Below are 26,686 nucleotides of genomic sequence, written 5' to 3' on the forward strand. Positions count from 1 at the left end.
GAAGGGCACATTTGGTGCCCTCATTGCATAAACCGGTTTGCACCAGTCCAGGGACCTATGGTCCTGCTCTGGCATGAAACTTGACAATGGAAAGGGGAGTGACCACTCCCCTGTGGTGCCCGGATCTTTTCCAGGTGGCCACTTGATTCTGCCATCTTGAATCCAAGGTGGGCAGAGGCCCATGGGAACATCTGAGTGGCCAGGTCAGGCAGGTGACGTCACAGCCCCCTCCTGATAGGTGGTCACCGTGCTAGGTGACCAATCCCCCTTCTTGGGCTATTTAGGGTCTCCAACTTGGGTGGGTACTCCGACTGGACGTGCAACATTCTAGCAGGACTCCTTGGCATCAATTTTTTACTTCCACTTCTGCCCACCAGGAGTGCAACTGGACTCTCCAGGAGCCGACAATATGCAACTCCAATGACGACTCCACTTTGCAACATGGTTTCTCCGGCTCTTTCGAGCAACTGCAAAATTTCCCTGACTGTGCATCCTCTGAGGGCGACGGATTTTCAGCCTGCAGAAGAAGCAAGAAGTAATCTCCCTTCGAGTGAAGAAGTCATTCTCCTGCATCTGCAGGCACCAACTGCAACAACGTCCAGCTGTGTTGATCCTTTCTCCTGCAGAACTGTGTGGATCCTGCAACACAGGTGGTGGTCTGGAATGGTCCTGATGGTCCAGTCTACCAGCTGTCCAACTTGGGAGACTGTGAGCCCTTGCCTCTCCTTGAAGGACAGTACTCCTGTGCACCACAACTCTTGCAGCTACCACAGCTTGTTGGCTCTTCTTTCAAGGGAGCCTCAGGCTCCATGTAGCTCCGGCCTCCAGCACTCTTCCCTGCAAAGCAGTCTCCTGCCTGCTGCTCCTGCGACGTGGGACTCTTCTCCGGGTGTGATGAGTAGGCCTCTCTGCACCTCCTGTGTCTGCTGCCTGTGAGTTGCTTTGGGGGCCGCATCCTCGACTTCTGAGTCTCCTCACTGCTGAGGGTCACCTGAGATTTCCCTCTGTGGGTTGAGTCCCCCTTGACCTTCAAGGTACCCAGCAGCTCTGCAACTCTTTCCTTTGCCAAGGCTTGTTGGTGGATTTTCCACACCATTGACTAACTGCAGTTCTTCTTCCAACGTGGGACATTGACTACATCAGTTCTAGAACTCTCCTCCTGCTCCTTTGCTGCATAGCCGACTCCTGGTCTTCACCGTCGACCTGGTCCTGCATCTCCAGAAGGGTGAGTAGTGGCTCCTGCCACAACCATACCCTCCAACTGTAACTGGACTTGGTCCCCTTCATTTGCAGGTCCTCTTCTGTCCTGATCCACCTCCTGTTTCTTCCAGTCTTGCTTGGGTCTTGTACAGTCCTTTTACAAAGCTTACCTGTGGGTTTGGGGGGAAAGAACAGGTGCTTACCTCCTCTCTCCTGGTCGCTGGGGGGTACTCTGGTACTTACCTTTTGGGGTTCCTGGTTACTCCAGCTCCCCTCTACAAGTCCCACTTCCTTGGGTGGGGGCCGGCCTTTCGTATTCCATTTACTCAGTATATGGTTTGGTCTCCCCCTAGGGTCTCCATTATTTTCTGTTATTTCACTGTTTTCTATTGCTTTCTATGCCCACTCCTGATTACTAATGTGTATATGATAGTGTGTTTACTCACCTGCTAGTAGAATATTGCCTATACAGTACTTGTGTTATCATAATAAAGTACCTTTATTTTTGTAAGACTGTGTGGTTCTTTCATGTGTTTTTGTGTGACTATAGTAGTATTGCATAGGCTTTGCATGTCTCCTAGATACGTCTTGGCTGCTTATCCACAGCTACCTCTAGAGAGCCCTGGCTTCCTAGACACTGTCCACACTTCACTAATAGGGGGTACCTGGCCTGGAATATAATTTGATAATACCATAGGTGCTCACTACACACCAGGCCAGCTTCCTACAGCTGATATTTGCAGTTGTCTGGAAGTGGAACAATTTAGCGGTAGCCACTTTTCCCCAATCTCAATGCTCTCTAGACGTACATGGAAGAGGTTGGTTAGCCATCTACTATCAAGTACTTATGCAAGACACATTATTTTAGGTGTGGTTTGCTTAGATAAAACCAACCCATTATGGACCACTCCTTAATTTTCAAATAATTTGATATGGAGAGCACTTTCTTTAAGAGAGCAACGATCTGGAAAAGAAGTTGGAGAGAAAATGTCCAGCTGACATGAAAATCTAATGGTACTTTGGGCAGGAAATAAGGAGAAGTTCTTAAGGATGTATTTTTGCAGTGGAAAACAAGATACATTTGCTTCAAACACACAGCTTGAGCTCATTCACCCTTCTGGCAGAATTTATAGCCAAGAGAAAAGCTACTTTACAGGACAGTGGGGCTACAGCCAGGTCCTTGGGCCTTTCCATGGCCCCTCGCCAATCCCATTTCACCTTTCACCCCTTTCGTGGCATGGAAGGGGCTGCCAATTGCATCTTCACACACCCAGTCATCACAGCTAACTAATCGCACAATCGTTTTGTGGGTGAGGGTGCGGTTCCCACAGGCCACTTGGGACAGATAGCCAAACGTAGAGCCTGTCAAGCCCCCCACCCTGCTATCTGCAGCCTCCAAACCCCTTTAGTTTGCCCTCTGACCATCATGGGTGTCCAGTGGGGGCAGGACATGCCATCACCTGTACCACTGTAGGGCACTTACATGCAAGCATTGGATTTTGCAGCTCGTCCAAATGGGCTGCTCCCTCCCTTCTGTGAATGCCACCTACTTATGACAAGCTGAAGGAGGACCACCTCTCCTTGCTCTGTTAGGAAGTGTTAGCTCTCTTGGCCAAGAGAACTATAGAGAAGGTGCTGGTTTTGGTTGCTATTCCCACTAAATTCTGGTGCCCAAGAAAGATGGAGGATTTCATCCAGTTCTAGACCTATGCCTTCCTGAAAAAGACAAATTCAAGAACCTCACGCTCGTGCAAGTCCTGTCAGCCCTTGAGCTAGGAAAGTCTATAGGATTGCTGGACTTGCAGGACACATATTTTCACATCTCCGTTCTGCCTACCCACAGATGTTATCTTTGGTTCACGGTCAGCCAGGAGCACTTTCAGTTTGCCATTCTCCCCCTTTGGTCTTCCCAGCACTCCTCGGGGTTCACGAAAGTGATGGCATGGCCACCGAAGGTTAGGGGTTCCAGTCTTCCCCAGCCTCGATGGTGGTGTTGAAGGGGAGTTCGCCACAGGTAGTTGCCTCCCAACTATGGTGAATTTTCTGCATTTGCTGGGGTTCACTATACACATTTTGAAGGCACATGTGTCTCCCTCTAAGATGCTCCCTTTCATCGCAGCTGTTCTGGACATGGTAGTTTCAGGTTTATCCTCCTGAGCAGCAAGACCAGGTTATTAAGGCTCTGATACCAATGTTTCTACTTCAATCCTGGATTTCGGTGAGACTGACTCGGAGGCTGCTGGGCCTCATGGACTCCTGCATCCTGCTAGTAACACATGCTCACTGGTATATGAAGGCTCTGTAGTTGGGACCTAATGTCCCAGTGGGCACAGCATTAGGGGAATCTCTCATACAGGGCCCAGCTCTCCAAGGGAGCTTCAAAAGACCTGCAGTTGTCACTAATTAAACATGATTGGATTAGTGGCAGAACCCTCTCCCTTTCCCAATTGGAGCTGAATGTAGTGACAAATGCACCACTCCTGGGCTGGGGTGGACATCTGGGAAAGGTGGAGATCTGAGGATTCTTTTCTCTGGCAATCTACTGAAGCTTCGGGCAATCCGATTGGCATTGAAAGCATTTTTTCCTTCAGTCAGGGGAATGCTGGTACAGGTGTTCACGGACAACACCACTGCCATGTGGTATTGCAGCAAAGAGGGCAGTGTGAGGACCCTTTTTTAAGATGCTTTGCGCCTCTGGACTTGGCTGGAACGCCAGGTCATATCCTAGTGGTTCAACTCCAGGCAGGCTCTCTGAATGCCAGAGCAGCTGAACTCAGCCTTCATGGCCTAACGTACCACGAATGGAGTCTCCATCCGGAAGTGGTGCATGGCCTCCTTCAAGAGTGGGTTGAGCCGATGTCATTCTTGTTGCTCCGGATTGGGCAGAAAGAGTCTGGAATCCTGAGCTGCTGAGCACGGGTCCTCTGATCAGGCTGCCTCTTTGGGAGGATCTTCTATCACAGCATCAGTGTGGGGTTCTGTACCCAAACCTGAAAAAACTTTACCTTCATTTGTGGAGATTGAGTGGGAACAGTTGACTGCGTTTGACCTTCCACCTTACGTCTCCAATGTTATCTTGGCACCAAGGTGTCCCTCCACTGCAATGGCATTCTCCTGACGTTGGAGCAGGCTAGTGGTATGGTGAGCAGAAACATACTGACCTTCTATCATGTAACTTTTTCCAAAGTTCTTGTGTTAATTACTATGGGCACATTAAACGGTGATCTGTCTAGGCATTTCTGTGGTTGCCAGATCTGCCTTCCCATTGCAAATCCTCTATTGTACCTAGGTTTCTGCAAGGTCTCCAACGTATCTTCCCACCAACACCTTCCATTATGCTACAATAGGACCTCAACCTAGTTCTCACATTTTCGATGTGTGCTCCCTTTAAGCTGCCCATTCAGGCTTCTTACCATATAAATGGCCTTCCTAGTGGCAATAACATCTTTATGGAGGGTCAGTAAGTCACATACACTGTCCGCCAATCCTCCATATCTAAACATCTACCCAGACACCTGGTCCTTCACACTAGAGCATACTTTCTACCGAACCAATCCTCCATATCTAAACATCTACCCAGACACCTGGTCCTTCACACTAGAGCATACTTTCTACCGAACCAAAGATGGTAACTGCCTTTCACGGAGGCCATCCATCACTCTGCCAACTTTTTACGCTCCAGCTCACACTCTAAAGAAGAGTAATACTCCATCTGCTAGACCGAAAAAGAGCATTGCCGTTCCAGCTTGACAAGCACAAAAGGGTTCTGGGTGGATAACCAACTCTTCCTGGGGTACGCTGAAGTAAAGAAAGGAAATGCGGTGGAGAAACTCACCATGTCACGATGGATAGTGCTCTGCATCAAGATCTGCTACGCATTGGCCAAAAAGAATTCTCCTGATGGATTGTTGGCTCATTTTGCTAGTGTCAAGGCTGGGACCACTCTGTTAGCTTGTGGAGTTCCTGTTCTGGATATCTGTCAGGCAGCAACTTGAGCTTCTCTTCACATGTTTACAGAACACTACTCCCTTGATAGTCAGGTCCGGCATTATAGTCTCTTTGCCCATTCGCCCCTACAGGACTTTTAGGTCTAATCCATATCACAGCCCCACCTCTGGGGAGGTACTGATTGGGTATCTATTCTAAAGTAAGGAATCTACGCCTAGAACTCTCTATCAGATGAACAAGTTACATAACTTTAGTAACAACTTATCGGCAAACGGATTTCAGAGATAAGGGCTGCTCCCCCTTTTAAGGACCTTAACTTAATGCACCAGGGGTCAGTGTTCTTCATGGCTCTGCACTTCTGGCATGGAAAATCGTGAAAAGAAACAGACGTCAGCATGCTGAGGTGGGTGCCTACATAGGCACGGCATACATCACTTCCGGCACGGACAACCCCACCTACCAGCACGCAGGGGTACAGGTCACCAAAATGTCCAGTTCCAGTTTAACGCCTGGGGAATATTCTAAAGTAAGGAGTCTGCAGCTAGCTAGAGTCTCTGCCAGATAAGGAATTAACAAGGGTAAGTATCTTGTTTGTCACTTCTTGGGTGAGGTGGCCATCTGGGAGAGGTAAAGATCAGAGGACTCCGGTCTTTAGTGGAGTGCGGGCTTCACATAAACCAGTTTGAGTTCGGGCAATCTGCTTGGCATTGAAAGACTTTCCTCCTTCGAAGGGAAAGATGGTACAGGGTTCATGAACACCATCACCATCATGTGGTACTGAAACAGATAGGAAAGGGTGGGGTTGTGGCTCCTTTGTCAAGAGGCTGTGCTTCTCTGGTCATGACTGAAATGCCAGGGCATTTCCCTAGTGGCACAACACTGGGTGGGCTCTCTGAATGTCAGGGCAGACAAACTCAGTCAAAGATGCCTAGCAGGTCACAAATGGTGTCTTCACCTGGACATAGTGCAAGGTCTCTTTCTAGAGTGAGGGGAGCGTTTGTTAGATCTGTTTGCAACTGCAGAGAACACACAATGTCAGCAAATTTGTGTACTGGAGTTTAAAAGGAGACTCTCGCTCGGAGATACTTTTTGTCTTGAATGGGTTCGGCCACAGTCTTTCCTTCTAAAGAAACACTCTCGACAGAACTGTCTCTATTGCATTATTTGTACAGTATGAAGGATAGATTTTGCAGAGTCGATTCTGAGACCAATCTTCAAGAGAAAAGAGATTTGTATCAAAGACTAGTTTTGATGAGGTCTGGGACTTCACCAGCCAATCATTTATGTATGGCTAGACAAATACTCCCTTCCTTCACAGAGCTGTAGCTCCTAACAAGCACTTGGAAAAATGTTCCTATAGGCCAAATGGGAGAACTCACTCAAAACTAAAGGTACTTCCAAAGTGCTCTGCAGATGGTAATGTGAAAACAGGCACCCTTCAGGTCTACTGACTACATCTAGTGTCTCTAACGAAGGTGAGGGAAAAACGAATGAAATGCTACATGCAAAGCTTTTTTCATTGAACCCATGTGTTGGCGTTTCACAGGTCCAGAATGGGACCAAACTCTTGAATCTGTATTTTCTTCTGGACAGGTGTGAGGAAGAGTGTTGTATTATATGGTGTGGTTGGGTGACCTCACCCTGTAATACACTTACCAACCCCTTTAGGACCAGAAGGTTTAGTCTGTAAAACCTCAGCTCACCCTTGGGTAGCTGTAGCACTGAGCAGCAAGGCTTACATAGAGAAACAAGGGTAAAGCATTTAAACAGCACCAAAACAGTTGAAGAAGAAAACAACAACACTTAAGTAATCCAACACCAATTCATAAAAATAGACTATTTTTATAAGAATTTAGACACTAGAATGAAAAAGATCTACTGGAGCGTCCCGTTGATATAGATTTTACAAGCAATAATAAATCAAAGCTATTTTGCCCGACTACGGACCAGTCTTGGCAAAGTGAATGAATTAGACACTTCAAAACTTTTTTAAGTAAAACTGTGGTAGGTGTCTATGCGGTCAGTTAGAAGTACTTGGGGTGACCATTTCTGTCTGGGAGCTAGTCCAAGGTCTTCAAGAACAGTTACCTTTTCAGAAGAAGCAGTTCTTCAGCAGTTCTAGTAACTTTATCCGTGTTGCAGTGGATTTCTATGGAGAGGTCCTGATGCAAGTGATGAAGGATGCTGAAGATGCTCTAAGGATACTGTGGATGCAACTCATTCAACAAGGGACTTCCTGCAGGATTCCTTGGTCCACGAAGATGGTGAGGGGGTCCTGGTCGTAGGGTCAACATCCCATGAAGACCTCACTGGTCTGGCCGAAGTTCAGTCAATGCTGGACTCATCTTCTCAGGGTCCCAGCAACTCTCCGACAGCACCCTCGGGCTCAGCGAACTCAAGGGCAACTCTGTGCTCCTATAAGGTCCACTACGGTCTTGCCTAAGTCCTGTTGCCATTGAACTACCAGTGACCTGGTGCTGCAGTCAAAGGCCAGTCCTTCCTGGATAGGTAATTCAGCTTTTGAGGGTCCCAGCAAATCTCTGACAGCACGCCCAGGCTCAGAGAACTCAGGTGTAATTCTGTGTGTCATTATTTGGTCCTGCACGACAGTGGTGGTAGCGGCTTGCAGACGTTGGGCTACCAATTTGCCCCAGCAGGTTTTTTCAGTTGTTGTGTCCCTGTGCTGCCAACAGGAGGCCAGTCAGCTGGACCTTATAGCTTTCTTGGCTTACTGGGCTCTGGAGACAGCATTCCTTTGAGCAGGCTACAACAGGCACAGTCCCTCGCTTTACTAGCCATCATGTACAGCAGGTGCAGTCTTCGTCAGTTCAGCTTCTCTTTGCTGGTCCCTCAGTGCAGCAGGACAATCCTTCTTTGGTCTTTCTTCTAAGTAAGTATAGATCTGCGGTCTGGGTGCCTTGGGTGCCCCTCTTATGCTGAGAGAATGCCCTCTGGGCAGGATATGGTTGGTAGCCAAATGGCTACCAGGTTCCCTCCCACGTGGTGACCACTTCCTGTGTAGTGTGGCAACTGGCTATCCAAAGATGCACTATTCTGCCCTCTCCCAAGATGAAGAGACCACTCTCTCAGTGTTCAGACCTCTTTAGCCCGACCCCGGGGTGTGGCTATATCAGGGCTACATGTCCCTGGGGAAACTTATTTGGCAACTGGTTTCCCCTCTCTGCTCCACATGCCAGCCTGTCTGCCTAAACAACGGGGTACCCCTCCGCCCTAGTGCGATGCATCTGTCCTCTAAAGGCAGCTTTATCACTGAAGCCTGCCTTTTGGGGCAAACAATGTATACAATGTATAAATCCACCCTATCAAAACTCATTACAGGAAGAAATCTTCGTAAAGTGCATAATATACAATATGCCAATAGTGTAAATGGCAAAAGACAAATGTGCAGATATCAGCCTCAAATAATGGATAATATTTGCCTGAGAAATGGAGCACAATGAAAATGTCACTTACCCAGTGTACATCTGTTCATGGCATTAGTCGCTGCAGATTCACATGTTTAGCACAGTCCGCTGCCTGGTGTTGGGCTCGGAGTATTACAAGTTGTTTTTCTTCGAAGAAGTCTTTTTTGGTCACGGGACCGAAGGACTCCTCCCTCTTCGGCTCCATTGCGCATGGGCGTCGACTCCATCTTAGATTGTTTTCCCCACAGAGGGTGAGGCTGGAGTTGTTTGCTATAAATAGTGCCAATGCAATGGAGTGAATACGTATGTACATAAAAAGTTTATAATAATTATTTACAAATGTACAAATGTTTAAGATTTAAGATTTACTTCTAAACGGCTACAGGCTTCCCGGGGAGGCGGGAGGGCACATGTGAATCTGCAGCGACTAATGCCACGAACAGATGTACACTGGGTAAGTGACATTTTCAGTTCGATGGCATATGTTGCTGCAGATACACATGTTTAGCATAGTCTATAAAGCAGTAACCTCCCCTAAAAGCGGTGGTTTAGCCTGTAGGAGTTGAAGTAGTTTGGAATAATGTTCTTAGTACAGCTTGGCCCACTGTAGCTTGTTGTGCATTTAGTACATCTACACAGTAGTGTTTAGTAAATGTATGAGGCGTAGACCAGGTTGCAGCCTTACATATTTCGCTCATAGGAATGTTTCCTAGAAAGGCCATTGTAGCACCTTTCTTTCTGGTTGAGTGTGCCTTTGGTGTAATAGGCAATACTCTCTTGGCTTTAAGATAGCATGTTTGAATACATCTGACTATCCATCTAGCAATGCCTTGTTTAGAGATTGGATTTCCTATGTGTGGTTTTTGAAAAGCTATGAACAGTTGTTTTGTTTTCCTGATTAGCTTTGTTCTGTCAATGTAGTACATTAGTGCTCTTTTGATGTCTAATGTATGTAGTGCCCTTTCAGCCACGGAATCTGGCTGTGGGAAGAACACTGGTAATTCTACTGTTTGATTTAAATGGAATGGTGAGATTACTTTTGGTAGAAATTTTGGATTTGTTCTTAGAACTATTTTATTTTTGTGTATTTGAATAAATGGTTCTTGTATGGTAAATGCCTGTATTCCACTTACTCTTCTGAGGGATGTGATTGCAATGAGAAATGCGACTTTCCACGTTAGATATTGCATTTCACAGGAATGCATGGGTTCAAAAGGTGGACCCATGAGTCTTGTTAAGACGATGTTAAGGTTCCATGAAGGAACTGGTGGTGTTCTTGGTGGTATAATTCTTTTTAGCCCTTCCATGAATGCTTAAATAACTGGTATTCTAAATAGAGACGATGAATGAGTAGTTTGTAGGTAAGCAGATATTGCTGCGAGGTGTATTTTTATAGATGAAAATGCGAGGTTTGCTTTTTGCAAATGTAGTAAGTATCCCACTATGTCCTTTGTAGAGGCATGCAATGGTTGGATTTGATTGGTATGGCAGTAGCAAACAAATCTTTTCCACTTAGATGCATAGCAGTGTCTAGTGGAAGCTTTTCTAGCTTGTTTTATGACCTCCATACATTCTTGTGTGAGGTCTAAGTGTCCGAATTCTAGGATTTCAGGAGCCAAATTGCTAGATTCAATGATGCTGGGTTTGGATGCCTGATCTGTTGTTTGTGTTGTGTTAACAGATCTGGTCTGTTGGGTAGTTTGACATGCGGTACTAGTGAAAGGTCTAGTAGAGTTGTATACCAAGGTTGTCTTGCCCATGTGGGTGCTATCAGTATGAGTTTGAGTTGGTTTTGACTCAATTTGTTTATTAGATATGGAAGGAGAGGGAGAGGGGGAAACGCATATGCAAATATCCCTGACCAACTCATCCATAGAGCATTGCCTTGTGATTCGCGGTGTGGGTACCTGGATGCGAAGTTTTGGCATTTTGCGTTTTCTTTTGTTGCGAATAAATCTATCTGGGGTGTTCCCCAAATTTGAAAGTAATTGTTCAGAACTTGGGGGTGAATTTCCCATTCGTGGACTTGTTGGTGATCTCGCGAAAGGTTGTCTGCTAGTTGGTTTTGGATCTCTGGAATAAATTGTGCTATTAGGCGAATGTAGTTGTGAATCGCCCACTGCCATATTTTTTGTGTTAGGAGACACAATTGTGTTGAGTGTGTTCCTCCTTGTTTGTTTAAATAATACATTGTTGTCATGTTGTCTGTTTTGACAAGAATGTATTTGTGTGTTATTATGGGTTGAAAGGCTTTTAACGCTAGAAATACTGCTAACAGTTCTAGGTAATTTATGTGAAATTTTGTTTGGTGTACGTCCCATTGTCCTTGAATGCTGTGGTGATTGAGGTGTGCTCCCCACCCTGTCATGGAAGCATCTGTTGTTATAACGTATTGAGGCACTGGGTCCTGAAATGTCCGCCCTTTGTTTAAATTGTTGCTGTTCCACCATAGAAGCGAGAGGTATGTTTGGCGGTCTACCAACACCAGATCTAGAAGATGACCCTGTGCTTGTGACCATTGTGATGCTAGGCACTGTTGTAAGGGTCGCATGTGTAGTCTTGCGTTTGGGACAATGGCTATGCATGATGACATCATGCCTAGAAGTTTTAGCACAAATTTTGCTTGTATCTTTTGGTTTGGAAACATAGCACTTATTACCTTGTGGAATGCTTGAACTCTATGTGGACTTGGAGTGGCAATTCCTTTTGATGTGTTGATGGTTGCCCCTAGATATTGTTGTGTCTGACACGGTTCGAGGTGTGACTTTGTATAGTTGATGGAGAAACCCAGTTTGTGAAGGGTTTGTATGACATATGTGGTGTTGTTTGTGCACTTTCTTACTGTGTTGGTCTTGATTAGCCAATCGTCTAGGTAAGGAAACACATGTATTTGTTGTCTCCTGATATGTGCTGCTACTACTGCTAGACATTTTGTGAATACTCTTGGTGCAGTTGTTATTCCGAATGGCAACACCTTGAATTGGTAATGTATTCCTTTGAATACGAACCTTAGGTACTTTCTGTGAGAAGGGTGTATCGGTATATGAAAGTACGCATCTTTTAGGTCTAATGTGGTCATGTAATCTTGCTGTTTGAGCAGTGGAATGATGTCTTGTAGTGTGACCATGTGAAAGTGGTCCGATATGATGTAGGTATTTAGTGTCCTGAGATCTAATATTGGTCTTAATGTTTTGTCTTTTTTTGGAATTAGAAAGTACAGGGAGTAAACTCCTGTGTTTTTTTGTTGTACTGGTACTAACTCTATTGCATCCTTTTGCAGTAGTGCTTGAACTTCTAGTCCTAAAAGTTCTAAATGTTGTGGTGACATTTTGCGTGTTTTTGGAGGGATGTTTGGTGGGAATTTGTGGAATTCTATGCAATAGCCATGTTGGATTATTGCTAATACCCAATTGTCTGTTGTAATCTGCTGCCAAGATTGGTAGAATTGGCTTAGTCTTCCCCCCACTGGTGTTGAGTGAAGGGGTTGTGTGACTTGAAAGTCACTGTTTAGGTGGAGGTGTTTTTGGAGTCTGGAATCTTCCCCTACTCCTTGGGAATTGACCCCCTCTATATCCCCTGAAACCTCCCCTTTGGAATGAACCCTGATATGGTGTGGTTCTTGTTTGTTGGCTGGTGGTGTCTGTGGGTTGGCCACGAAACCCCCCTCTAAATGGAGTTTTTCTAAAAGAGCCTCTGCTCTGCGGGGAGTAGAGTGCGCCCATGGCTTTGGCCGTGTCTGTGTCCTTTTTAAGTTTTTCAATGGCTGTGTCCACTTCAGGGCCAAAAAGTTGTTTCTCGTTGAAGGGCATATTAAGGACAGCCTGCTGGATTTCAGGTTTGAACCCTGAAGTGCGGAGCCAAGCGTGTCTCCTTATGTGACAGCATTGTTGACTGTTCTCGCTGCAGTATCGGCTGCGTCCATTGAAGAGCGGATTTGATTGTTTGAGATCGTTTGTCCCTCTTCAACTATTTGCTGCGCCCTTTTTTGGTATTCCTGGGGAAGATGGTCTATGAGAAGTTGCATCTCATCCCAGTGTGCGCGGTCATATCGGGCTAGCAGCGCTTGAGAATTTGCGATGCGCCACTGGTTGGCTGCCTGTGATGCTACTCTTTTTCCTGCCGCATCAAATTTTCGGCTTTCTTTGTCCGGAGGTGGGGCGTCGCCAGATGTATGGGAATTTGCTCTTTTGCGAGCTGCCCCTACTACTACGGAGTCAGGTGGTAACTGCGAAGTAATAAACACTGGGTCTGTGGGTGGTGGTTTGTATTTTCTATCCACCCTTGGGGTGATGGCTCTTGATTTTACGGGCTCTTCAAAAATTTGTTTTGCGTGCCGTAACATCCCTGGTAGCATTGGGAGACATTGATATTGGCTATGTGTAGCCGAGAGGGTGTTAAATAAAAAATCATCCTCTATAGGATCGGAATGCAGTTGGACATTGTGGAATTCTGCTGCCCTAGCCACCAGTTGCGAGTATGAGGTACTGTCCTCTGGCGGTGACGGCTTTGTGGGGTATGAATCGGGATCATTGTCCGGCACTGGGGTGTCGTATAGGTCCCAAGCGTCTTGATCCTGATTATCTTGACTTATAGTAGTTTGCGCTGGTGAGTGCATTTGTGGCGGAGTTTGTGCCGGCGATGCCTGTTGTGGTGGAGAGGGCGGAGGCATGACTTTTTTAACCACTTTGGCTTGTGGTTGTGCGTCATCCTTGAGAAATCCGATCCTTCTTTTTCTCATTATTGGGGGAAGGGTTGATATCTTCCCTGTGTCTTGTTGGATGTACAGTCTCTTGTGTGTAGTCTGATTCTACACTTTGGAGCTCTTGTCCAAATCTGTGCATCTGGCCACTTATTCCTTGTTTCTCTGTGTAGGAAGGAGGTGTGGAACTTTTCGGCGCTGAGAGAGAATCTTTTTTCGGCTTCGGTACCGACTGAATTTTTGTGGCTTTCGGCAGTGTGTCTCGGTCCCAATGTTTTTCGGTGCCGGTATCTTGTTTTTGCTTCTCGGAGTCGCTATCTCGGCTCCGAGGTTGCTCCATGGCGGTTCCTCGACCGGAGTCGGGTGTCTTCGCTATGGGCGTGCCCTTTTTCGGCGCCTTCGATGGCTCGCCGCTTTTATGGGTCGAGCCATGGCCTGTTGGCAGTGGCGTCCCCTGGGCTTTTGTTTTTTCGATGGTTTTTATTTTCGACGTCTTACTCACTGTTTGTTGTTGTTGTTCGACGTCGGAGTCTCCGGATTCTGAGTCCGGAACCGAGAATGTTTCCTCTTCGTCGTCGAAACGTTGTTTTGTCGGCGTGGACGCCATTTGTAGACGCCTGGCTCTTCGGTCCCAGAGTGTTTTTCTGGACCGGAAGGCTCGACAGGCCTCACAGGTATCCTCCTTGTGCTCGGGGGACAAGCACAAGTTACAGACCAAGTGCTGATCTGTATAAGGATACTTACTGTGACATTTTGGGCAGAAACGGAACGGGGTCCGTTCCATCGGCTTCGATGTCGCACGCGGTCGTGCCGACCAGGCCCCGATGGGGGATCGAAGCTACCCCAAAGTCTTCCGATGATCGGTGTCGATGTACCTAACTATCCCGATACCGAACGGAACAATACCGACGCTTTCTTCCGAGATTCTGACTAACTTTCCGAACCGAAACACGGAGCGAAAAGGAATACGTCCGAACCCGACAGCGGAAAAAAACAATCTAAGATGGAGTCGACGCCCATGCGCAATGGAGCCGAAGAGGGAGGAGTCCTTCGGTCCCGTGACCAAAAAAGACTTCTTCGAAGAAAAACAACTTGTAATACTCCGAGCCCAACACCAGGCAGCGGACTGTGCTAAACATGTGTATCTGCAGCAACATATGCCATCGAACTAATAGATTAGCCTCAATCGTAGAGCCCTCATTAACACCGCAACCATCCCCACCCAAGCATCAGTGCATGACAACTCTTACTTAAATAACATAAATTACCCTAAAAGTAGAAACCACAAGTAAAAAGGAAAGTATCTTTGCTTGGGTGAGATCATGTGGTTCTAAGCCTGACTCTGTTGCGGAAAGAGCTCTCCACACTCTAGATGCTAAATGAGCACTTATGTTTTACATTGACACAATCAAAGACTTTAGGAAAACTAAACAGCTGTTTGTAGCCTTCTCACTACCTCACAATGGCAATACAATATTAAAAAACGGCATAGCTAGATGGATAAAATGCATACCTGCTTTCCTGAGAATGTCCATACATCCCACAGGTAAACATAAGTAAGCATACTCTATGGCTTCAGGAGCCATATTGCAAGGTTGAGTGTCTTGTGGGCCTGGATGTCTGATCTGTCTGTGATTTTGGGTTAGAAGGTCCAGCCTGTTAGGGAGCTTCTTGTGGTGAACTACTGACAGGTCCAGAAGTGTGGTGAACCACGGCTGACTCTCCCAAGTAGGAGTTACAAAGATCATGGTGGGAGATATTTGCCTGATCCACCGAACCAGAAACGGAATGAGAGGGAGAGGTGGAAAAGCTTAAGCAAATATACCTGACAAATAGAGCATTGTCCCTGGATAAGGGAGTGGATACCTGGAGGCAAAGCTTGAGCATTTTGCGTTTTCTGCTGTGGGGAAAAAGTATATTTGAGGAATTCCCCACTTTATGAAGTATGTTTGAAGGACTTGCGGGTGGAGTTCCCATTCGTGAACTTGCTGCTGCATCCTGCTAAGCAGGTCTGCAAAGTCATCCATTCCTGGGAGATATTCCGCCACTAAGTGAACGTGGTGGTGGAGAGCCCACTTCCATATTGTCTGAGAGAGTAGTGACAATTGGGATGACCCTGTCCCTGCTTGTTTCTGTAGGTAATACATGGCTGTCATGTTGTACGTGTGGACTAAGACAAACTTGTGAGACAGGTGATGAAGAAATACTTTCAGGGCTAGTAATACTGCCTGAAGCTCAAGGTAACTGATATGATTGGTGCCTGAGATCCCAAAGACCATGTGCTGTGACGTCTCGAAGGTGAGCGCCCAACCTGTCGGTGATGCACCTGGGGTCAGAATGACTTGAGGCACAGGGTCCAGAAAAGGCCACCCTAGATCTTCCAGGGGACCCTGTGACTGAGACCACTGACGAGGCAGACACTGCTGTAGAGGATGCATTCGGAGTCTGGCATGGGGAACGATGGCAATGCAGGACTAGATCATCCCTAAGAGGCACATTATACTCCTGACTGTTAATGTGGGGGAGAAGAGCCTGAAAACTGTGAACCCGAGCTGGACTGGGGTATGTGCGCCCCAGCTCTTCATTGAGAATAGCTCCTAGATAGGGCTGTATCTAAAGGGGCTGGAGGTGAGATTTGGCAAAGCTGATTGTGAAGCCCAACGCGTGAAAGAAATCCACTGTCAACTCAGTGTGATATTGGAACTTAGGAAATGTGCTGGCTTTGATGAGTAAGTCGTCTAGGTAAGTGAACATCTGTATGTTTTGTCTTCTAAGGTGTGTGGCAACTACTGCTAAGCACTTTGTGAAGACTGGGAGCGTTGTGACTCCGAAAGGCAGGACTTTGAACTGGTAATTTTTGCCTGTAACCACAAATCTTAGGTATTTTCAGTGTGCAGGGGGAATTGGAATATGGTAGGCATCCTTCAGATCTAGAGCCTTCAAAGTCTGAGAGAATGTACTGGTTTAATGGTGTGAAGTCCAGAATAGGCCTGAGAGCGCTGAACTTTGGGGAATAAGGAAGTATAGGGAGTATACTCCTGACCCCTGGTTTTGTAAGGGATCAGGCTTGATGGCTGCTTTGAGAGGAAAGGATTGAACCTCTTGTTTGAGAAGGGTGAGGTGCTCAAGGGATAGCCTTTGAGTGCGAGGGGGAATGTTTGGAGGCGCGGTAATGAGCTCCAGACAATGTCAATGTTGGATAATGGAAAAGACCCATTGGCCAGTGGTAATGTAGACCTATTCTGGATGAAAATCTTGAAGCTACCCCCTCTGCCCTTGTTGTTGCCGCTGTACAACTCCCTAGAGAAACCCCTAGAATAGGAGGGTGGAGGCCCTCTGGTTTGGGAAGTAGACACCTCAGAGAACGTGGATTCTTAAGCACCTCTGAAGGTGGGGTGACAAAAAGTGCTCCTTTGTGTGGGGGACTGTAGCACACCCATTGCTTTAGCTGTGTCTTTTTTCAGCTTCTCAAGGGTAGAATCCACCTGAGGGCAGAAAAGATGCTCCTTATCAAAAGGCATGTTAAGCACCGCTTGCTGGACCTCTGGTTTCGAACCAGAGCATTCAAGCAATGCATGCCTTTTTATTAAGACACTTGCATTAATGCCATTTGCAGCTGTATCTGCAGCATCTAGGGCATAGTGTATGGAATTATTAGTTATCGTTGGCCCCTCTCCAACAATTTGCTGGCCTCTCTTGTGGTGCTCCACTGAGAGAAAATGGAGGAGCTCCTCCATTTCACCCCAGTGAGTCCAGTCATACCTAACCAATAAGGCCAGTGAATTGGCGATATGTCAATGGTTAGCTGCCTGTGCAGCCACTCTTTTACCTGCAGCATCTATTTTCTTACCCTCCTTGTAAGGAGGAAGACAGTCCCATGTGGCCTGACTGTTGCCCCGTTTTCATCCAGTGGTGGCTACAATGGAATCTGGTGGGTCCTGTGACCTAATGTATATTGGATCAGAGGGAGCAGGCTTGTATTTCTTATCTATTCTAAGGGTGATGTAAGCGTACTGGACAGGAATCCATGTACAATAGGGTCCCTATGTAGCTATACATTGTGGAAAATGGCTGCCCTTGCCACTACCTGCTGGTAGGATGTACTATACTCTGGTGGTGAGGGGCATGCGGGATAAAAATCTGGATCATTGGTCAGTATGGGATCGGGGTGATATGTGTCCCATGGATCTGGGTCGTGCTGTGTCCCACCCAAATCTTCACCAGCATATAAAGGGATCACTGAGGGGTATACTCTCCTGCAGTTGGTGAGGATGGTGAATGAGGAGGGAAGGGAGGTGAAGAAGTGGGTGGAGGGGGTCAAGAAGGTGGATCAGGAGGAGGTGGAGAAAGCTTGTGAGGTGTGTTGGTAGCCTTTTCCTTGGTGGTCTTCTTTGAAGGTGGAGATGTGTCCAAAGCATCTTGGAAAGACAGCTTCCTTTTGAAAAGTACAGGGGAGAAGCAGTAATGCGTCCCGAACCCTCCTGGATATGGAGGCAGCGCTGACAAGCGTCCATAGTCTAAAGAATGAGTTCCACAGGAGAAGGTGTAACTGAAGACTGCCTGGAGTCTTTCTGCTCCAATGTTTTGGGTTCTGTGGATTTTGGCACTGAAGTTTTCAGTTGGTGCAATTTTGTCAGCAGCGAGGTGGAGGTGGTAGCCAGTTGGTTCGGAGTCAAAGAACTTGAAGCCAAAGTGCAAGATGGCAGTGATGTCACAGACCGAGGTGCTGGAGGTCACAGCCGAAGACGTTATCTTTATCTTGTCTATTTTCAGATGCGTCATGGATTTACCAGGCTGCTGTACTACCAGCCAAAGCATTTATCCTGATTAAATCAGGAGTGCGGATCCTTAACTTTAACATAGGACTACGCCAACATGTTTTAAAAAGGACTTTAAACAATTGTCTCATTTTCATGAAACGATCGAAGACCTTCCTGAAGCCATTAGATGGTTAAGTAAAAATGTGATATCATTAACAACACACCAGGGCTACATGAAACGGAAGGCGAATTGGCAAAGTTTTATTGTTAACACGACTAGGATGTGTCTGAGTGCAATCAAACAGGGGTGCTTCCTAATTCAATATTCTGTCCTGATGATGACCCGCCTGATTTAACTTTTTTTATTGGGGTTGAAACGTCGACATTGTATTTGAAAATGTGGATTGGCTTTTGGAAAATCCAGCAGGCTCACAGTACCTATTGTTATAGGTGCTTATCTGAGACCTCATGCTTTTAACCACAGTTTGGTTTTAGTTTTTATGTAAATAGCACTACTAACACATAATTCACTCACACTGCGCCGTTATACAGGAGCACCTCGATTACTTTACTTTAAACTGTGAAATTTAAGTTTCTAATAAATGTGATATGTTACTCACAAACTTCATCGGTACAGAAGGTTCTTTATTACAACCCCTGTCGTGGAGGTTAATTCATATCCTTCCCACGGAGAGACCAAAACATTTTTCTGTTACATTATTCACTTACCCAGGTCCCAGGGTACTGGGTTTCCCCATTTTTTCAAAATATTTTCAGAGCCGAACTGGTCCCCTGCGACCTCTACAAAGGGCTTTTTGATAATCTGGTTGCCCAGATGTTGCCTTGTGGATTTGGGTATCCGACTGCAGGTCGGAGTCGGAGTCTCGGATCGAGAAGGCCCCCTATTCTTAAGGTTCCTCCTAGATGTGTTCCTCCCCAAAGATGTCCAGGGTGTCCTCGGCAGTCTTGGGCACCATCTCCAGTCGACGACCTCTTCGGTCCCGAACCAACTTCTTCGACCAGAAGGATCTGTAGGTGTCACAGGTAGGTGCTTAGTGATCGGGGGAGAGGTACAAGTTACACACTAGATGGTGGTCGGCGTGGGGAAGCTTAGTGTGGCACCAAGGACAGAAACAAAACAGCATTCGCTCCATCATCTCAGCATAATGGTCGGTGCTGCATAGTGCAGTTGGCCCAAGGTGGGCAAGGATGCCTCAGAGGGTGCACAGACTGTGTCCGGACCGATGAATCAAGACAAACTCGTAGATAGGAATGTGCAATCAAGATACAGTACCAATGATAAAGAGAAGACTGAAAGAAAGCTTTCGAATCTGAGCAAGTTGAAAGACGGAGCCAAGACACAAACGTCTGAAACCCGACAGTGGAGAGAAAACAGTCTAAGAAATTAGGTGATGCCCATGCACAATATCACCAAGAGAAGGAGCCCCTGACTCAAAACGCTTCTTCGAAGAAAAACAACTTGCAGCACTCCGGACCCAACACTAGGTTGCAGAAGTATGCAGAGCATGTGTATCTACAGCCACACATGCCATCAAACACAGAGTTTTAAAAAGTGATGAAGGTTACTTGGGGTAGGAAGCTGGCTGTTTATATGATATATCAAAATGATATATATTGTGCAGAGAGTCCCGGGGTTCCCTTACTAGTGGACCGGGGCTTGCTCGAGCAATCCCAAAGTGCTCTTTTTAGGGTGTAGTGTGGTTGAGCTGCCTTAGGCTTATCAGAGGGACATCTGCAAATGCACACACAGTCAATAAATGGGTCACACGGCTCAATAAGGAGATCCACACCAATTTACAAAAATAACAAGTATCTTTATATAGGTTTTTTGAAACAGAATCAATATGATTAGGCAAGTATGCTTTGCAAGTAAAATCTTTACAGTTTTGAAAAGCCGACAGTGCAATCTTCGGAAGCTGCAATGTTATCTTATGGAGGAAAAACAAATATGGCTAACAGGTGCAGTACAGCGACTTACGGGACCAATTTACTGGACTTAAGGTAAGTATTAGGCAAGGGTCAGGACCACACAAACAGGTCACACCAGGAGGCACTGGAGCGGCCTGGTGCAGAGGTGTAGTGTGGCGTTGGGTGCCCAATGTTAGTCAATAGGGATCTGTCTGGTTGAAAAGAGGCTGCAGGTTTGGACAGGAAGTCCAGTCGAAGAGAACCAACAGGTGGGTTCGAAGTCAAGAGATGCTCAGGGATGTGGGGATAGCCTGGGTCCTCTTCTCCAGGGGCGACAGGTGCAGAGGTGCCCTGAGGTATCAGGTTTTCTTCACTGGAAGCACACGTGGTTGAAGGGGCCTGCGGCCAGAGGCTGCAAGCATTGTCGGGGGAGTCCACAGTGGGCAAATCCAAGGTGAGCTCTGGGGGGGCCGGGGAACCACATAGGTACAGTTGGCCCACTTCAACTCCGGCTAGGCAGTACGGGTGCAGTGGTGCTTTCTGGTGTCAGTATTTTGCAGTCCGGAGTCCTCTCAGGTCTTCTGGGGTGTCTGCAAGACGCAGCTCTGCTGCTCCATAGGAGTTCCTTTGTTGAAGGCAGGCAGTCCTGCCAGGCTTATGGAGGCACAGCAGTGTGCAAGACGAATCTACTTTAATGCAAATTGGCGGAACAGCAGACAGGCCGGCAAGGCTGGGGCCAAGTCAGGTGCTTCTTCCTCAGTCTTTGCTTTTGGTGCTCTTGAGGGGTCAGCAGGAATCCGATTTCTTAGTAGGAGTGCCTCTCCTAAATACTGAATTTAGGGGCTTTAGGAGTGTTTAGGGCAGTAGCTGATGGGCTCCTTACCCCCGGGATCACAAAGGTGCCCTCTGGTTGCATGCATTAATAAGTGAGAGTTAATTAATACAAAATGTTTGATACCAAACATCCCTATTTTCAGTGAAGCCATCATGTAGCTGGGGAAACACGTAGTGACCAGTGTCCAGCACATGTCCTAAAAATGGCTTCCCTGTTCACTCACTATGTCTAGGAATTGACTAAGACATAGCAGGGGCATATTTGCTTGTGCAGATATGTCCTGACGTGTATTATAATGCACCCTGCCTTAGGGCTCACATATATATATTGCACACAATGTTAGGGGACATGGCACACAGGGTGAGTGCCAGGTCGTGTTTTTCACTTTTAGTTGCACCAAGACACGCAACCTGCAATGGCAGTCTGTATGTGCTAGGTGAGGGGTACCTGAAGGTGGCGCAGAACATGCTGCAGCCCTTGGGGACCCTCTTTGGTACCCAGGCCCTAGGCACCAGGGTTCCATTTACTAGAAACTTACGGGGGCAAAGGTATTGCCAACTGGGGAACAATTGCACAGTTTTAGAAAAATAGATATGGCATTGGGGACCTGGTTAGCAGGAACCCGGTGCACTTTCAAAATTGGATCAATTACCAGGCAAAAAGTGGGGGTGACCATGTCAAAAAGGGGCACTTTCCTACACTTGGTCTGGAGTAGATGCTTCATTGCAGTTCGGTTGGGGAATATCGTCTACTGGAAACATCTAGTGACAAAGTAATTTTTTAGATCTGGCAGACAAGCCACTCATGTCTGTTGATAAAGAGGAACGTCTTCCAGAATGAGTATATGACCTTTGTCACCATAATGAAAATCATTCCCTGTCCTTAGATTGATGAGAGCTGGTGATCCTTCTTTTTGACCTCACCATCTGAAAAATGTCAGCTACAGGGAGATCTTTACCCTATTGTCTCTTTGTCCCGTAGGCAAGACAACCAATGGATTGGTGAGACATGAGGTGGTAAAGGACCTTGAACCACCAGGGGTGGCATGGTCATAGTAGGCAAATTCTCAAGGTCTAGTATAAAGAAAGTCATGCTTTGCTGCTGTGGTGGTTGGCGGCTTTTCTGTAAAGGGTTGTGGCTCTGGAGGAGCAGATACCTGAAGAATGCATCTGACCTCACTAGAGGTTAGCACTTGGAATTTCAGGGTTGACGAGCTAACAGGGTGACCACTTGTAGATTCTGATGCCTTCAACATTGTCGGAAACCTAACAAAGAGACACCAGAAACCATTGGAGAAGTACTGCTTGATTCTAAATGCCTTGATGTTGTAGGTTTCAACATTGAGGGACAATGCCTTAACGTCAATCATCTCAATACCGGTGGCTCAAGGAACACTCCCTGAGGGCCACGAGGAGGGGTCAGACTTGGTCAGACCAAGGACAGAAAAAGAGGGTGATAACACTCTTGCCCATCTGAAGATAGTGGACTCTAATTGGCCTACCCCTCTCTCCCTGTCTCAAAGAGCCTGTATGGCAGCTCTAAACATATCTTACACTTCCAAAATCGAGAAGCAGATGGCACACACATTATATTCATCTTTCCAGCTTCCAGGACCTCTTCTCCCCACCACCCCCACAAAAGAAACATGTACCAAAGAAAACCACCATGGTATCTCTAGATAGCGAGTGAAAGAGAAAAGTTTCAGGAAAACATGAAAAAATGGGAATTACTTCACAAAAATAAGGAGGGCGCTATAAAAGGTTGCATGAAAGGAAATTGAAGGTTTTCAGCCAAAATAAGGTCTAAAAAGTCAGCAGAGTTCAGGGATCCTTCTCAGGTGAGCCGGAAAAATAAATTGCCTCACAGACCTTGCACTGCCTCATGGGAAGGCTTCCTCCCTTAGTAGCACTATATATGCTTAGACCATTGGGGCTCCATTTTTCTTTACTTAAGGTTTTTAAAATCATTTCATTAAGTGGTGTTTTCATCCAAATACACTATTTTTATTTTAGTTAACTTGAATTTTCTTAAAACCTCCATAACATTCAAGTGGGAGGTGATATTCTACTGTTTAGGGATATCAGGGAGAATCCCATGATAGAGTACTTATTAAACATTAATAAACCCTATCTCTTTATTAATAACCATACCTACAGTTATGATGAACACTTCGAACCCACATGTAGTATGCTACTCATTTGAAAAAGTGCTTTGATGCTGCATCATGGGCATTACATGCTATATAAATACCAATACAATACCCTCCTTATGCTAGAGATGCAGTCAATCCAACTGCAATATTGTACACATAGCCAAAGCCATATATGGCTTTACACAGCTACTGGAATAAGATGTGAGAATTCCTGAAAAAAGTCCAACGATCTAAACATTGTGTCCTCTGCCCCACTAGCATTACTCCATGACATGTACGATATCCCAGGAATTAATAATCATAGGAGAAGTTGACTGAGTCCTTGCTGGCTATCACAAAAATATGTGCCCTTTTGAAGTGGAAGCCCCTTATGCCTCCAAAATAAGTTGGACTGGTTGACTGAGATGATGGTTGTAGTCCCCCATGAAAGAACTAATACATAAACTGTATCATCAAAGCCAAAATATTTAGGATTTTTGGTGGTCCATTATGAATGCATGAAGTCTCTTCTGTTGAGTGTGTCTCAATAGCTGCCAAGCCAGTTTAATAATATGCCACATCTGAAGGGTCTGTTTGGAATCTATAGCTGTTAACGGGTGGGAATAGTATATTTATGCTGTGTAGATTAACCATATATATCAATATTGGTTACTGGCTCCTTTTTGTCCTTAAACGGTGCACTACTGTTCAATACGTTTAGAGGCCAGCTTGGGTAACTGTAAACTGTAATTTTCAAATTCTCATGTACCTTTTTACTTTTTTCTACAATTCATTCCTTGTCCTTTTAAATAATTTAGAGCACATATGACTTTTCACTGTACTCAAAAGAGGCATGCACTTCCCGTACTCTTGGTCCACTCATTCTGAGGACTTTTGTATTTGCACATTCCTCTATTATCATACATAGTAATATGTAACTGCTAGATGTAGTTTAGATCCTAATGTCCTTTCCAACATTTATCCTTCCACCATCGTACCCAGACTGGCAATGACCTACTCTCTGCTCCCACTGCCCTACACAGATACTCCGCAATACGTCTTGGAGACCTACTACATCTCTTTCTATTTCTTCAATGTTCCCTTTCCTTATCTTCTGCCCCTCCCATCCATCTCAGTTTTCCTTTCCTCTTCATTGCCCATGCCTTCTATCTCAAATATATTACCTAGGTATTGCCTTGCCCCTGAACGTCCCTTGGCATGGCTGCTATTTTTCATTCCTTTATTCTGTTCCTCCCTCCAGGTATTCTTGGTTGTTACTAGGAAGGTATACTGAGCATGGATTATCTAGTTTAACTTTGTAGTGTCATCTACTATTTCTTATATATTTGTTTGCATTCTATGCTGTATTGTGCTATACTGATCAACAAAGCCCATCAATTTGTATTTGAAAAAGCACTCTTTCAAAAATTGAATGCACCAAAGATGAGAAGTCTGCCTTCACCCACAGTTGAATGTCTCTTAGCAAGAATAAATACCTTGGTCTAGCAGTGCAGATTTTTCTCCCAAGAGCACCTCAACATTCAGGTGCTGCTTCAGTGCCTGTAGCAGAACCTCACCCTCCTTATTGAAAAGGAAGACAACTGGAAGTATGAGGTCACTAGTGCTGTCTCCATCTGCCACCATCTGGAAGAGAATCATGTCCTCGCTGCAACTGCCTTCAATATTATCTGCAGGAATGGAAAAGCAAAGAGGTGGGAGGTTTAAGCCAAAAGCAACTTCACTAACAGCAAATACTGTGTACAAATTCCAGTCCAAAAAACAAACAAATCAAAACCAAAATTTAGTACATAGCAATTTCTTTGAAGAAAAAACCCACAAAACTATACTGTATAAAAATATACAATCTGCTATAGAATTACGAATTCCCCCCATTCTGGGCATTCCAAATTGAAATTGCTACAATTAATTTCAAATAAACTTTCCCAAATAGGGTACACACCCAAGTAAATATTATCAGTCCATATTTGCAACATACATCAATAAGGACGAGCATTCCACAACTTGATAAGTAAGATGTAGCCTCCATCCCTTTGACAATTATGAATATCACCTGAAGTTTGACGTATAGCTGAATGTCATCAAGGAACACAGATATTGAGAGTTTGTGCAAGTGAAGCCATAGGCCACATAGACACTAAATGGGTCAGTGACAGTGTTCAACCGTTGCCACCCACAGGTTGTCCTGGTGATTCCATATTTATAAGATTGGTGTGATCAGAAATGAATACATGGCCTGAGATCAGCTTCAAGTTAACTGGTTTATTAATCCGCCTGGATCAGCTGCAGACTTTTAAAGAGAGGTGATGACTGGGTGCAAACAATTACAGGGCTGAGAAACACATTTATGCATTTGGCAAGAATGAGGAAATGGACGGCATACCAATTCTGGACAGAAAAGGAGACCTTCAGAGCCCAAGCAATACTGGGTGGCTTCACTAGGGTGAACTTTGAGAAGATGGCTAGCATTGATTGAGCACTGCTAGTGACTGTGAGAAATAGGGGAATGGATCACGCAGTATTGGTTGGTAGGGTCCCAATCCTCTCTTGAAAGTGCTGCTGCAGACAGAGACTTCGGTCCTCAAATTACTTACCCTTTGAATACTTCCCCATGTGTCAGACTAAGTCCAGAAATTATTTCAGCAGTTTCCCCGCACGCTGACGGCTTGTCATTTACATCATTCCATGCCGCACAGGGTTTAAACCATGTGAAGAATGTTGCAAACAAACATCTGTGACTAACACACATGTGGCTTGCCTGTGGAGCCTTGGGTCAGATCACGACTAAGGCCTGAAGTGATGGCACCTTGATGCACCCCAAAGCCATTCAAGATCTGGAAGCAAAGGTCTTTTTGGAGAGGCACCACAAGACTCCGCGCTGAGATCGGTCGAGGTCTAATAGGCAGGTCTTGATCCTGCTCCCAATATCGCTCACATGACCAGTTTTCTGTCACTCGAAGTCCTTAGGGAAATTCAAAAACAAGAGAGAGAAGTTCAAGTGGGACACTGCCCCTTCCCCTCACTCAAGAAGGTGCAAGGGGATTATTGTGTCTCCAGGTCAAAATCCTAAAGTTGGTCCTACAGCAGCTGTATTTTCTGTGCCTGTGATGTGTGGACCCAGAATATAATATAGTATAGTATAATATAACTACCAGCATTTGCTCCCTTCTTTCACAAGACATGGATCTGAAGCTACCTCTCATCTCAAGACTCCATTTTAACTAAAAAAAATTACAATGTGCAAGGGAAATGTGACCTTCCAAAACGAAAGGTTTTAAAACTTATAAGCACTATTGCAAGCAAATGTCAGTGGCAGATCCTCATCAGTTTTGCCTGTGCTCGCACCACAACTCTAAGGCCGGCAGTGACTGTGCACCAATGATCCCATTGGCCATACAGGACCATGAGGTGAAACTCGTCAAGCACTGCAAGACTCCAGGTTGAGACCAGTCCAAGTCCAAATGTTGGGCTCTGTCCAGTTCCCGGTCCAGCAATCACAGGAGTCGATCGTCATTGCGTCCAAACCTTAGGGTAGGTTGAGGGAAAAAACACTTTAAAAATCAGAACGGGGACTCGCCCCTCCTGCCACTCTTATACCCCTGAAAGGGCATCACCATGCCTCTCGATCTCGCTCCTGAAGTTAGTCAATGTCAGAGCCCATCACACCACTTGTTGCAGCACAACCAGAGTTTCTAGGGTTGTCTGGGACACCAAGGCAGATTCAATAATTCCACAAGGCCA

General features: G+C 45.8%; 1 protein-coding gene across 1 annotated transcript in view; it reads right to left on the reverse strand.

Moving 5' to 3' along the window:
• The window catches only part of LOC138301236 (ER degradation-enhancing alpha-mannosidase-like protein 3), a 252,313-nt gene that overhangs the window by 57,240 nt on the left and 168,387 nt on the right, over positions 1-26,686 (reverse strand). The window contains exon 19 of the mRNA XM_069241496.1: positions 24,424-24,615. Within this exon, the coding sequence (XP_069097597.1) occupies positions 24,424-24,615 (192 nt within the window). The remainder of the gene's footprint in view (positions 1-24,423; positions 24,616-26,686) is intronic.

Source organism: Pleurodeles waltl, chromosome 6, assembly GCF_031143425.1.
Source record: "Pleurodeles waltl isolate 20211129_DDA chromosome 6, aPleWal1.hap1.20221129, whole genome shotgun sequence".
NCBI classification, from domain to species: domain Eukaryota; kingdom Metazoa; phylum Chordata; class Amphibia; order Caudata; family Salamandridae; genus Pleurodeles; species Pleurodeles waltl.